Below are 14,360 nucleotides of genomic sequence, written 5' to 3'. Positions count from 1 at the left end.
AAGGCAGCAGTTTCCCAATTATTCCATTTTCTCCATATCCTCACACACCAGCCCAGACAAGTGATTTATTTCCGCCTACAAGCAGGTAGAGACAGGAGAAGAATGAGATTCGGACAAAAAAGAGCTCGCTGGCTACCTCAGCTCTGCTGGAGAGTTTCCAAGCAAGGGAACTAAACTGACATCGAGCTGCCTAGGACTGTTCTTGCCTCCTCTGAGTGGGAGGCGGAGGAGAAACAAGCTCAACAGGTATGAGATTACCGTGCTCCAAAATCTTACTGTAGCCGCCTAGACAAGTAGGACGACCAAAGCAACAGCCACCTTTCGCTCCCTAGAAAGGAGGCAGGCGCCTATGCCCGACAATGCACTGCAGACCCTGCAGCAGCAGCATCACCAACTCCGGTGACTTTTCGAAAGCCTCACAACATTTGGGGTCTTTCTTAAAGCCCCAGCGCTTGGAGTCAGCTGATTTCACGAGACTCTCAGCTTTCAGTTAAAAATAAATAAACTTGGTCACTTGCCCTCATGGTTGTGGAGAAAAGGTGATCCTAAGGACTCAGTAACCTCCCCCACCCCCCTTTATTATTTTTAACATCTACTGATTGTGAAGCCGGTCGGATGATTTTGGGAATACCTGAGGCATGATTTCTGAATGCTTGGGGGCTGCGATAGGAAGGCAGCGTCAGAGTGAGTGGCTGTATTCAGCCAGTAGTGATGGCAGCAAGTGTGGTGACAGGCCCCACGAGCCACTAACTGCACATACCCGTCAGGACAAAGCCTTTGCTTTCTCCAGCCTGGGTGCTGTCACTGGCCTAAGCCTCTCAGGCCTCAGGGGGCCTCACACCAAAGCAGACTAACTCGTTCCCCCTGACTCAGTCTCGGCTGTATGACCCCACTCCTTGATGTCCCCAGGCAGTGTACATGGCCTGCTTTCCTAAGGGGGTAGAGACCTCTGGGACATAACCAGAGCCCTTCTGCCATCTAGCATGGGAAGCCCCTTCTCCTTGTGCATCCCATGGCCGAGGATGCAGGAAGGCGGGGACACAGCGGGGGTCTCGCCTGGGGCAGAGAGTAAGGAACAGCGGAGGAGCCACGTATTGCAACTCACCTCTTCCCTGCCCTGTTTGCCAGCGTGTGAGTACGGCATTAACCGGTCCCACCTGCAGTCGCCCCAGGGGACACCCTCTCAGGCTGGGGAGGCCGCTAATCAAACTCAGGGCAGAGTTAACTCCAGGCTGGAGTCTAGAAGTGGCCCCACTAGAAAAGAGAGAGAGGAATAAAACAACAAATTAAATCTAATTAAACACTGTAAAATTGAAATGAACCTAACTGGCTCCGCAGGCCTAACCCTCAGCAAGTGCCTAACTGCAGCCACGCACCGTGCCCAGCGTCCATCCCTCCCAAGCCAGTCACAGTTGGCAGCAGTAATTCCTCCGGGAACTGAAATTGGGGGGGCGGGGGTTGGTGTTTGAATTTACAGGGGCTGGAGGGATGGAAAACAACTGAAGAGGCAACACTGCATGTGACTAGTTGATTACTTGGGTGGGAATGGGGGGTTCAAGGGGGCGGGGCGGTAGGGAAATCCCTAGTGGGTAGGCTGCCAGGGCAACCAAATGGGCTAGGAATTCATTGGAGGAGGGGTGGTAAAAGGACGCTGTGGTAGGAAAGATGGAGGACTATTTCCCTGATAAATATTGAGGGACACGCTTCCCGCTGCTCCAGCAGGCCAACGGAAGCGATTACGGGAAAGAGACAACCCCCCACACACACACGCACACCCTTTCTTGTGGGGTGAACCTAGGCTCCAGTCTGGTCTTTAACTCTAGGGATAACATGTGCGAAAGGCTTTGTCCTGACAGGTGTGTGCAGAGAGTGTGTCTTGTCTACATGACTTTGGTTATAGCTACACTGGAGAAAATAAAAACAAGGCAGCGAGTCTCTGCTCTGGGTTTGTCTGCACTGCAGTTAGACACCCGGAGCTGGCCTGTGCCAGCTGACTCCGGCCTAAGGGGCTGTTTAATTGCAGGGTAGAGGTTCCATGAGTTCTGGGACCCCCACAGGGTCCTAGAGCCTGGGTGCCAGCCCGAGCCCTGACGTCTACACAGCAATTAGTCAGCAGGCCTGGGCCAGCTGGGGTTTGTGCCTGCAGGGTAGCCAGACCCTCAGAGCCCAGCTCAACTGATTTGGGCTCACCCTATGAGGCTAAAAGTAGCAGTGTAGGTGTTCCCACTTGGGAAGGAGCCCAGGCTTTGAAACCCAGCAACGTGGCTGTGTGTGTGTGTGGGGGGGGGGGGGGGCGCAGAGCCTGGGCACCAGCCCGAGCGGGCATGGCTACATTGCTATTTTTAGCCCCGTAGCGTGAGTCCCACAAGCCCGAATCAGTGGACCCAGGCTATAAGCCTTGTTTTTTTTTCCCAGTGTAGATGGCCCCATATTGCCCCACGCGCCACTGAACGGTAACAGTCCTTAGGCCTGGTCTACACACAGTGTAACTACTTCAGTTAGAGGGGATGTTGTTTACGGATATAGTTCCACTGCTGTAAGCCCCATCGTGTGACTCCAGTGCCTTAAACTGGGATGGCTTAATCCCATTAAGGAAGCGGGCCTAAGCTACGCTGCTTTATGGTGCCTTTATACCAACAGAACTGCAGCCTCGTACCCGCATAACTGGCCTCGTAGCGCTAAAGTGGCGCAGACGTTCGTGTGTCGCCGAGGCCTAGGGCTCCTAAGTGACTTGGGCACTTTGAAACTGTTACCCGAGCCCTTTAGACCGCAGGAGCTGGGCCAGGTTGACGAACACATGCCAGCGTCACACCTTTGAAGCCTAGCCCAGCAAGGCCTTTGCGGTAGTGAGATGGGCACGGGGAGCCCAGTGCTCTGATGTGAGGATGCGGGACACTGTTTTGCTGGTGCTGTTGCAATATGGGGGGCGAGGGGGAGGGTCACCGGGGGCCTTGGTGCACACACTATTCCAGTGCAGGCTCCCAGACAGAGTTTTTGGGTACAGTTTTGGAACAGACAGGAAATTGCACCTGCTCGTTGAACATTTTCTGGGGGAGCGCGTTCTCTCCCAGAACCCTCTTGTCTCTGCTGGTTCCTGCTTGCTTTTGCCTGGCTCCCAGCACAAGGAGAACAGAGGGTGAAGAAATGGCCAAAAAAAAAAAAAAAGTGACTGTTTTAGTTTGGGGGTGTGTGTGCAATCTACCAGGGATGATGGATTCTTTCTAAAAAGGGGGGTGGGGGCATGAGGCCCTGCCCCCTCCATGGCCCCACCCCTGCCCCTCCTCTTCCCCCTCAAGTTCCCATCCCCCAGCCAAGCCAGAAGCTGGAGCCAGGCTGCAGAGCCTGGGCTCCTCCACCTACCCAGGGTGGGGAGGGCTTGAGAGCAGATCCCAACCCATCTCGCCCCTCCCCAGGCCTCCCACCCAGGGCAGATGGAGGGTCCATGGCTCCCCACAGCTGCTCAGATGCCCGGGCCACTCTGACCTGAGCCAGGCTCCAGCTTCTGACCTGGCTGGGGAGTGGGGCCTGAGGGGGAAGAGGCCTGGCCTCAGGTTGGGGCAATGGCGAAAAGTGGACAGACCCTAGCGCTCCTCCCACTCTTTCAGATGAGCCCACCCCTTTACCCTTCAGTCCTACATTAACATTGGAGCCACCCTGCCCACTGCCCCTTCTCTACACCAACTCGGCCTTTCAGCTTCACAGAAACTGGCTGGATCCAGTGTCTGATCAGAAGCACCGGCAGGCTCCAGCAGTAATTATGTCCGGTTGCCCCAGGCCTAGGGAGTTGTTGTGATGCCTGTACTATGCTGCTGCTGGAAGGTTAGGGGAGGGAGAAAGGAGAAATGGCATCTCTGGTATGAACAGGGAGGACACCAGACACTCCTTGAACATAAAGTGATAGCCTGACTCATTGCCTGGATGGTTGGCAGCAGATGGCCACATGAGCAAGGGGGACATGGACTTTGGGAAGGGAAAAGGTGCACTTAGATTGTAGTTGCTCTCTTGATTTTTTTTGGGGGGGCAGGGGTGTATATTTAAACTCTTGCAACTCCTCAATAGAGTGACTAACACACCTGCATGACTGCCCCATCCTTCCAGAGTGATCTAGGAGTCCAACTCAAATACCATGAGCCTGAGTCTGATCCCATCTACACTGATGTAATTCCACGGCCCTCCATGGTTCTGTACCTAATTAAACATGGAGTGAGGTCAGAATCGCCTTTGTCTGTACATATAACAGAGCACCCCTCATTTTCCTCACTTGGGATCTATAGTACTAAACAGCACAAGCATCTATTGTTTGAGCTAAAAGAAAAACTCTGTTATCTAGCAGCTGTAGTAGACCCTTCTCCTCCTACATGGACTAGCCATTAAAGGGAGACACAGATCACTCTGCCAGTATAGGGAAAAAATCAGAAAAGCCCTTATCTTATTGAATTGGAAAGATGAGCAGCTTTTAAAAAAGGGACAAATCCCATCCCCACCACCAATCTAGGCAGGCTAGGAACTGCATTCTACCAACAGCTTGAGATTTACCCAGAATCTATACCCTGTTCTGCAAAAGTAGCGAGCTATGGGAATAAATGGCCAAGATGTTTTAAAAATTAAATGTCAACCAAACTAGTAAAAACACAAAATCCCCAATCCCTTTACTAATCGTCTCCAGTTAGGTAATTAAGCTAATGATTCCTAAATATTTGATTAGGAATATTAGATTCCTTAAGCACAAGAGTGAGTGTACAGTGCAGATGGGTGTGCTAGGGAGAGCGAGCACAAATTCACTCTGGTAAGATTCTGGTAAGGTATCTAAGAGTTTGGGAAGATGGTTTGCTTTATCATTGCACAGTTACATTCCACCCTTATTTAAATGGCTTCTCGTCTTAACAGAAATAGGAAAGCAAATTTCCCCCTGCTACATCATCACCAGCCTGTCCTTAAGCCTCCCACTCGTCTCATTGGCCTCAGTATTTTTTGTGCCCTGTATTCCTGCAGCCACTTGTTACTATTGCCGAGCAACAGACCTTAGCAGCAGCTGGTCTGCAGCAGGGTCGCAAGCGTTCTAAATGCAGTGTCCTGCCATTGCTGGCTGTGATTCCGATGACATGAGCCAGTTCACTGCAGTGGAGACGGTGTCTGTGGCATGTTAAGACAGGAAAGCTCACTGCTTTCCTGAAGTTTCGAATCCCCAACTCAAGCTGCATCGCCAGTGTCTGAACCTATGGCCCTGCCTGAATTTGTAAGAGACCACCACCTCTGTGAATACACGAGGCCATACGTAACCAGGATATGATATGATTCAACTCCTCTGTACCCGGCCACAGCAAAACCCAGTCCTGATGTAGATTCTGCTCAGGAAGACTCATTATTGCTTAAAACTGCTCGAGCAAAGACAAGCCCTTGCCTTCTCCACTCCTGCTATCCTGGGAAGTAAATACCACTCACCAAGAGCTGGGGTTTTCAGGACAAATTTTTTGGTGGCCTCAAGAGTGCGGCCACCAACTCTTTCTGGTGTCCGTGCTCACACTTTTTCCTAAAACACTTAATTAGCTTTAGGAAAAACAAATAAATATGCACATAGATATCATTGTAGTTCCTTTATTGCTAGCTAGTAAGTCTGTTGTGAAAAGTGATACTTTTATGTTTGTTAATATCACTTTTCACAGCAGACTTACTCAGCCCAGGCAAGCCTGGGGACAAATTAAGCCCTGGATAGGGAGGTTGGGGGAGGCAGCTGGAGCCAGGGGTGATGGGGGGGGAAGGAGAGTGGGGGAGGCAGTGGAGCCCCGCAAACTGAGCGTTCTGCCCTGCCACCCTACAGCTGAAGCCCAAAACCTGGGCCCCACCACCCCTGGGAAAGTGCAGAACTCACCTGCTGCCTGCTCCTCTAGCGTTGTGCCCCAGGTAACGCCAGGGGGGTGCAGGGCTCAACCCCTGCTGGCAGCCCCAGCAAGCAACACCAACATCCAGGAGCAACAGGGAGGGAGAGAGGTCGCTACTCCCCCCTCACCCGCATCACAGCCCAGGAGGCTGTGGCCAACAAGAAGAGTCCCTGGTGGCCGCATTTGAGAAATGCTGACCTAAAGGGATGAGAGGGTGACATCTGAAATCCAGCAGTGGATTATATAGCAAATGGTTCCAGCTGGCTTTTAATGTCCTAACTTAAAGTGCCTTCCGTCTCTTAAAACAGGACGGATTCTGTTCTCAGCTGCACCAGCTGAAATCCAGAGAAACTCCACAGAAGGCCCCAGGGTTACTCAGGCTCGCCCCAGTGCCAGTGAGAGCAGGGTTGTTCCCTCCTCTCTGTAAACTGACAGCCCCACCAGTCAAATGCAGCTGCTGATTCTACATCTAACACTTGGTGATTAATACCACAGAACATAAAGCCAGGACCACACTGCTCCCACACTAAACTCAGGGCTGGTCCACCTTGCCGACAGCCAAACCATTCGGAGGGGGCTCCGAGGGCAGAATCTTCCTGGGGGACAGTCTCTTATTGTTGTCGGGGTGCAGGGTCTGCTCTCCTGGGGAATGAGCCACCCCCGCCACCCTGCACAGGCAACTAATGGGAGTCAAGATCGATCCCTGTGGAGGCCTTGTGCTCCCTCATGCCCCTCGGCCAGTGTGGCTCCAATCGAGCTATGCTACCAGCAACTGCCACTGGCCATGGTTGCTCTGAGAAGCTCTCTTACAAGGAAACTCCTACCATGGAGGGGGCTCCATAGGCAACGCAGGTCAAAGCTGTATTTACCTTTCCCGGGCAATCTCCACAGAGGAGCTAGGGGGTAGAGTGTGTGTGTCTTGCACAACTGGTCCCATTCAACCCTATGTGAGGCCACCTGTCCCCAACCCAGCTACCCCTAACTTCCATGGAGTACCCTAATGGGGATGGAGAAGTCTGGGAAAGCAACCCCGCTTCCTCGGTCAATAAGTCTCCCAAGCCCTGTCTGGATTCCCATTTAACACAATGTTTTGGTCATGAAAAAAAAAAACGGGGACAAGAGTTTTGTATCTTTTAATTGTTTATTGTATAATATAAAACTACAAAAGTAAGACTGCTCATTTCCATGTACATTTGTCCAACTGTTTTGATTACAGCCCATACCTACATGTGAATACAGTAATCTGGTTTCAGATGTATATGTCTGTAATATTGCATAGAAAAGGCACAGCGCTAAGGTCTGTGGGGGGAAAAAAAAATACAGCCTTCTTTTTGACAATAACAAGCCCTGTTCAACCACCATGCACTGAACATGTCACACTATATACACCTTTTCCAGAATCTCTGCCTTTACAGATTCTAGCATGGATTACATTGTTAACCCTCGAAAAAGGTTTTGTTTTTTTAAAAAGGATTCCAGAATTTGCATTAGGCCTATTTTCTGAAAGGGGAGGGGGGAGCTTAAAATGAGCTAATTTCTGAGAAACATTCAGACTCATTAATGTATGTACTGAAAGCAACTTTCACAAGAGCAGGATGCTGAAATCTGTTCAAAATTAAATAAATGTTTACACCTCTTTGGAGTGAATTAAACCATTTCTCAGACAGGAACTATTACAATTTGCTCATTTAGTTTTTGAAGAAAGTGTCTCGATCATCTTATTTTGTAGCTTACTGCAAGGAACATGACTAAATAGATGCCTTTAATTTTTAATACTTTACTGCTCCTCAAAGTTTCTTTTAAAAGGAATCTCTCCTTGCTTTGCATACAGATATGTACAGTCCACTCAGACTCTGAGCAGGGACTGTTATTGGGGCCCAATCCTATATTGCTAGCAAAATTCCCACTAAGAACTACGCGAATTACTTATGAGCAAGGACTGCCTGATCAGGCCCAGTAAGCAATAGTAAAATCAAAACCCATGCAAAAAAACATGGTGCACTTGGAAAGTGCATTTACAACTTTTTGTCCGTGTCTTACCATTTTGCACAAATGCAGTGTCAGTTCTTTGCACTTCCTGGAGCAAGGACACCACCCTGCAAACTCTTGCTCGCTCGTATAGCCCCACAGACTTCACGGGGACTCCTTGCATGAGTAAAGATTTAGGGCAAGTCTACGCTACAGCGCTCTATCGGCGCAACTGCACCAATGCAGCTGTAGCGCGTCTGGTGAAGACGTGCTTTGCTGACGGAAGAGTGCTCTCCCATCGGCACCTCAGTGAGACACCAAAGCTCCGTCAGCAGGAGAGCGTCTCCCGCCGATATAGTGCTGGTGTGGACAGAGCGAAACTTGCGCTGCGGGGCGGGAAGCAGGGGCTTTTTCACACCCCTGAGTGACACAGGTTAGGTTGACTTAAGTGGTAGTGTAGACCTGCCCTTACTCATGCATTTACAAGATCACGCCCTAAAGGAACAGCGATAGTATGCTGACCTTGCTGCTGCGTCTACTCAAGACTCCATCCGACTTTAAAGGGTGCAAGAGCAAGCCCCTTTAAAGGAACTGACGCATTACAAGCCCGATTTTTATGAGTAATTTTGAGTATTAAAATCTCCCTCATCCATCCTTTTTGCATATTTCAAACAACCAGACCCATACTGGAAAGGGGGCGGGGGGGATTAATGTGAACCGTGCATATCCCGAATAGAACCCAATGCATTTTCTCTGAATCAGGCTCCCATCCCCTTTTCATACAGATTTACATTCCTACAAGAGAATACATTCCTACCATACATTCTGTACATGTTACAATCCAGATGTTGTTAGCTTCACAATAAAATAAATATATTTACAATGAAAAAAAAGGAATAAATAACTTATGAAAAAATCACTTCAAATCCAAAGCTCTTTTGTTCTGCTCCCATCTTGTCACTTCATTGCACATCATGGTCAATATCCATCACCTGGGTATTCATCTTTTATAAAGAATTCTTATCCTGACTGTTATACTCTGACCTTTGCAAGAAGGCCATGCTATAGAAAGAAAGTTACTGCCAAAGTAGAAGATTCCAACAAGCATTTCAATCTATAGAATTAAAGGTTACAGTTCAAAATAAGAATTACTGACCTTCTGCCTAATTTTATAAATCAGGTGTTTTGCTCTTTGTGTATCTCCTGCCAATTTCCTTTAAGTACTCTGTTATTAAGGATTTCCCTACTTTATTACCAAGAATACACAGATTTCTTTTGAGTGGTAAAGTAGATTTTGAGATCTTGTCTCCTGTTCTGCAAATACAAAGAGACTTCAAACAACCATTTTTAAACAGCAGTTCACTGCTCTGAAAATAGCATTTATTTGAACTGTTGCCTAACATATGGTGCTTGTCTAAAAACACAATTAACTAATCCAAAGAAAGGGCAGTTGTTAAGAACCGATTTACAATAACTTAGAACAACGATAATCAACTGCTTACCATGTTATTGTTCTGAACAATCAACATTATTGCATGGCTTTAGGGTTTTGTATACAGATTGATGCACCTTGTTGTAGCCAGGGTTTCTTGGGTGCTCCAGTTACAAAAGTTGCGGAGTCTGTGGCAGGATTGTTCTCTCACAAGGAATGGAAGCTGCTGAATGAACAACAGCCAAACATTACTGGATGCAAAACAGAGCAACCCTTCCCTAGCTGGCCCTGCGCCAGCAATTAAAAATGGTCCCTAATTCTACAGTTGGTTGATGCCATTCTGTTTGAAGTCATAAAATACTAGTATTGTAAGCGAACTATTGCGATTATATCAACATCTTGTGTCACTTAGTAATTCTCTTTAAAATATACTAAAACTGGCTGATTAATTAGGATCTAGAAGCATTTCCTAATTGTATGATGCATTGCATTTAGAGTAGCAGTTCCTTCATTGCAAAATTTATTTGCTTTGTGTTATGTGTGTGCATTATATATATTTACTAGTAAATATATATGGCCTGTTTAAAGTGCCAATTTATAAAGCTGCCTTTTTAAAGGCAGACAAGACCCAATTTTATCCATGACAAGAAGTGAGCAGAATTGACTGAATATTGCCAAATGACATAAAAACATAATTTAAAATTTCTTAAATAAATATAAAAGTTATTCCTAAAGAAGCCATAGGCATGTCAACAATATAGGTTGTAACCTGCACTCATCAGCTAAAGTACCATTGAAAAATTAAAATGCCATAGCAATTTCAGCAACAGGCATGATACATTGCAAACGGTTTTTTAAATTAAATGTACACCACAATGAATACAGAAATGCTACTGGTGCAGTAATGAGAAGACTTCTCAGGTGTTACAGGGGAGGGAAACATGCATAGAAAGCTGTGTCTGTATATTCATTGTAAAACAGGTCTATAAAGTGTAAAGCAGGTAACAAGAAACGAACCCTAGAGGAGATGCCAAGTGATGTAACACAACTGGCTCCAGTTTCAACAGCAATGGATACGAAGATAAGTCCATCCAGTGCAGATAAGAGATGAGCTTCACTGCAGTAATACTGAAGTTGCATTTTTCAGCACTCATTAACACAGTGAGGGAGAAAGAATGCTCCAAGAAAGGGCAAGTGGAATCTTGAACACAAATTAACTGGAACAAATACCACGTATGCCTTCTTTAAGAAAAATTACAACGAGATGTATTGTTTGTAAATGGCATGTATATTCCCATTAAAATCATTCGCAGTAACTTCAGCTAAGGAAATGCTGACTTGCTAAAATGGTAACACATTTCAAGTAACAAAGACAATTGGCTGTTCCAAATTTAGGGGAAAAAAACCCAAAAACTTTGCTTAAAAATAAAAAAAAAAGATTATACATTTGCTTGACATACTGGCTTCAGGATCAGGTTTTCAGTAGCCTTGATCTCACAAGAGAACACTTAGAATGAAATTTCACAATTATCTCCTGCCAACTGTTTAACATAGGTCTTGGAGTAGACATGGCTCTAAGGTTTTACAAATCACAGTAGTGCACAGGTGGCTACAGCAGCGAGTAAATATTTGTGAAACTCTTGTGAAACAGCCCCAGCCCTTTCTTAAAGCACTGTTTGCATTCAGGGAGACCCAACTGCAGATTTATTTGATCCGTTTTTCTCTTTGCACCATACACATATAAAACATTACAACTCTGTATAAAAGTACAAGTGGTTCTTGTACATCAATTATGCAGGAACTATGTGAGCAAATCCTATCAAAATAGCTATTTTTTGTGTGTATAAACAGCATTTTTTTTTTTTTAGAAAAAACAATATAATAAACTGCAGAATCTGTACAAAAATATAAAATAAATTTGGGCAGCAGTTTCTGAACAGCCATGTAAATGCAACACTTAAAGAAGACTAGTTAATGCCTCCAAAGGGCTGAATTGCTAAGTCAACCTATACAGGGCTAAAATGCCAAAAAGGTACTGAGATTATCTAAATAATAAATTTTTTACCTCTTGCAATAAAACTTATAGAAAAAATAGACAAATATGCACATGCAAATTTACAGCTTTCCCCAACATAATCCTTGTGCTTAGCTTTTACAATTCAATTTGTTTGTCATAAGATCATAGTAATATTGTCTACAATATGCATTCTTTCCTATACCAGGGTATTAGGTCTTCCTTGAGGAACCACTTTAAAAAAATACATTGAAAGTGGTCATACATGGATGAAGGCACTCCAACTCTGCTTGAAGCAAAAACTAGTGTGATCCTTTTCTTTTAAAAAAGGCAAGCAAGGACGCATGCACAGTGCTGTGAATTTGGAGGGGCGGGGAGGGAGGAAAGGGTTGTGAAAATACTACCAAGTGTATATACTGGTACATAAAAAGTCGTTATACTTTAAGACCCAACAAGCACCTCCATTATGTGATCCAGTTCTGTGAGGTCCATTTTGAAAGGCTGATTTGGGGTTACTGGCTGACTGCTGTAGGGGGCGAGAGTTTTTAGGAGATCATCTGCTGAGACAGGAGCCATTTTTGAGGCAGCTCCTGTAGCGGATGTGCAAGGGTCAAAATCATACATAGATGTGTCAATGTCAGCAAACAGAATATCATCCAAGGTCAAGTCTGTAAGGAAACCTGTGGAAGTTGTTATCTCAAAATTGCCAGGTAAAGAGTCCATGAGTTTTGATTCACTTGTTCTGCTCTCTTGGACTCCCTCAGACTTTTGAACATTAGACTCACTGGAGTTATCTTTAGAGTCATCTGTTGTTGCTGCTGCTTCTGTTGCTACTACGACTGCCTCGGTAGAGGTAGGTGCTGGACAGAGCTCCTCAATTTCGTCCAAGGCCGAGGAGAAACTGTCTTTTACCGGTTGGACAGCTGGAGGTGGTAGTTTTGTAGGACCATCATGTTGGACAGTCTGGGAAGTGCAAAAAGTGTCATCCTCAAGCAGAGAGGCTGGGGTGAGGCAAGACTCCAATGGTGTAGTGATTACTAGGTCAGTGGGGTGAACTGGCTGAGAGGCAAGATGACTGAACGCAGGCTGAGCCTCTCGAAAGCTGTCACCCAGAGGGTCAGTAGGCTGCGAAGTGGTGATGAACACAGGCCTCAAGCTACCTTCTTGTTTGAGTTCCTCCTGGATTCGCCTCAGCATGTTGTTAATTAAAACTGTCTTTTGCAAGCTTGGCTCTGTTAATGGCCTGTGGTTATAAAGTTTCATAAGGGAAATGTTGAAGATAGTCTGGCGCTGTAAGGTGTAAGACACCTTAGATGGACCGTCAGTAGGAGACACCACTTTGCCTTCCAGCCCATCTTCATGCTCGTCAAACTTCCGCTTTCCTCCTTTTCCCAACATATATCTGAAAAAGAGGGGGAAACCATTATAATAAATCATTAAAAATATTTATATCTTACAGCAAAACATTGTCTTTATGCTTCACACCAACAGCTCAGTGTCCAACAGTTTCTACCTACCCTCAGCAGATGTTCTACATATCAGTGACACTGGGTTTGAATCCCACTCATACTGGTTTCCCACTAGAGTAACTTCATTGACTTCAATGGAGTTACTCCTGATTTACACTGGTGCAATGGAGAGAACAGAATTAGGCACAGATAGCTTTTGCTCTGACTAGACCTACCTTAGTACAATGCTACGGCTGATAATTTAAACAAACCTAAGTCAGTAAATCCAAAGTATGGTTACAGCAGCAACTGTAACCCAGCCCTCTGCACACCTGTAGCATTCACACTGTGCACTGTACAAGGATGCAACTAATGCATGCTGTTAGGTGCATTAGTTGCATCCTTCTCATGCCAATATGGGCACACAGGGCAGAAACTAGGCTCTTCCATTCCTCTCTAGCATTTGCTGCTGCTTCCAATCCACTCTGCGGCGTTGAGGCTGAGTGTCCTGCCCTCCTCGCTGCTAGGTGTATGCCTTCAAATATAGCTCTACTGCGGGCATTAATCATTCCCTGAGTTTTGAATTTACATTACCAATCATAACACTGCATTTAACTTAGGGGCTTTTATACTGAATTTCCCTTTTTATTTTAAATTTAAAAAATTCCCAGAAATTATACACTGAGAGATCGCAGAGCCTACTTTCTGGCATTCCGGATATATGTATACCCCAACTTGCTGTTTTACTCAAATGATTAAAATGAACTCTAGACCCCAGGAAATGCTCGTCTCACCTCTCCAAAGCACATACATGACAAATGAGGGAAAAAATCCTTTCAAGTCATTTAGACCATCCTCCTGCCAATGCAGGATTGTTCTCTCCTGTGTATTCTCCCGTTTAACATAAAGTTAACGGCTACAGTCACAACATTCAAAAAGTGACTAGTAATTTGGGGCACCCAAAGTTCAGGGTGCCCAAATTTAGACCCCTTAAAGGGGCCTGATGTCCAGAATGTGCTGAGCACGCACCCTGCAGAAATCTGGCACCCTATAATCAAAACACACACACAAAAAATCACTGATCCTGGTCTATTAGAGTATTTGTTTCTAGGCACTTCACTGTCCCAAACCGAGGCAGTCACAAATGCACAGCTAAGCTGGTCACCCTATTAACACTTAGCACTAAGATCATAATGGTCTGACAGCCTACCCTGCCACCACCTGCTCTTTGGCTCTCCCTGCATATTTGCAATCACTGTGGATCTTAGACCCTGACTTTTAAAGGTATTCAGCGTTTCTCTGCTCAAGGTTGCAAGGCCTAGGCCCAGATTCGCAAAGGTACTGAGGTAAAACCAGTGACAGCTAGGCACTAAATACCTTTGAGAATCCTGGCCTAAGTGGTTCACATGGCTAAGTCCCATTTTCATTTTATGCTCCTATGTGCCTAAAATCACATCTGGAACTGGGACTCAGCCATCTAAGTCACTTAGGCATTGCAACCCAGAGAAGGTATGCCTTTACAAATCTGAGAACTTTCCATTTTAATATACTTAAGGGAAGGAGCTTCCATCATTTTGTTCAGGGCACTATTTAGGCTGAACAACAGGAAACGTTTCCTA

General features: G+C 46.0%; 1 protein-coding gene across 13 annotated transcripts in view; it reads right to left on the bottom strand.

Moving 5' to 3' along the window:
* Window positions 1–7,001: 7,001 nt before the first annotated feature.
* SERTAD2 (SERTA domain containing 2) overlaps window positions 7,002–14,360 on the bottom strand; it is a 183,153-nt gene continuing 175,794 nt past the window's right edge. For all 13 annotated transcript variants that reach the window (XM_073339491.1, XM_073339485.1, XM_073339480.1 and 10 more), the window contains one exon: window positions 7,002–12,695. In XM_073339491.1, coding sequence (XP_073195592.1) covers window positions 11,735–12,691 — 957 coding nt within the window. In that variant the 5' untranslated portion in view covers window positions 12,692–12,695 and the 3' untranslated portion in view covers window positions 7,002–11,734. The remainder of the gene's footprint in view (window positions 12,696–14,360) is intronic.

Source organism: Lepidochelys kempii, chromosome 3 (genome assembly GCF_965140265.1).
Source record: "Lepidochelys kempii isolate rLepKem1 chromosome 3, rLepKem1.hap2, whole genome shotgun sequence".
Classification (NCBI taxonomy): Eukaryota; Metazoa; Chordata; order Testudines; family Cheloniidae; genus Lepidochelys; species Lepidochelys kempii.
The sequence above is the reverse complement of the archived record's forward strand: the minus strand, read 5'-3'. Positions and strand labels throughout refer to the sequence as shown.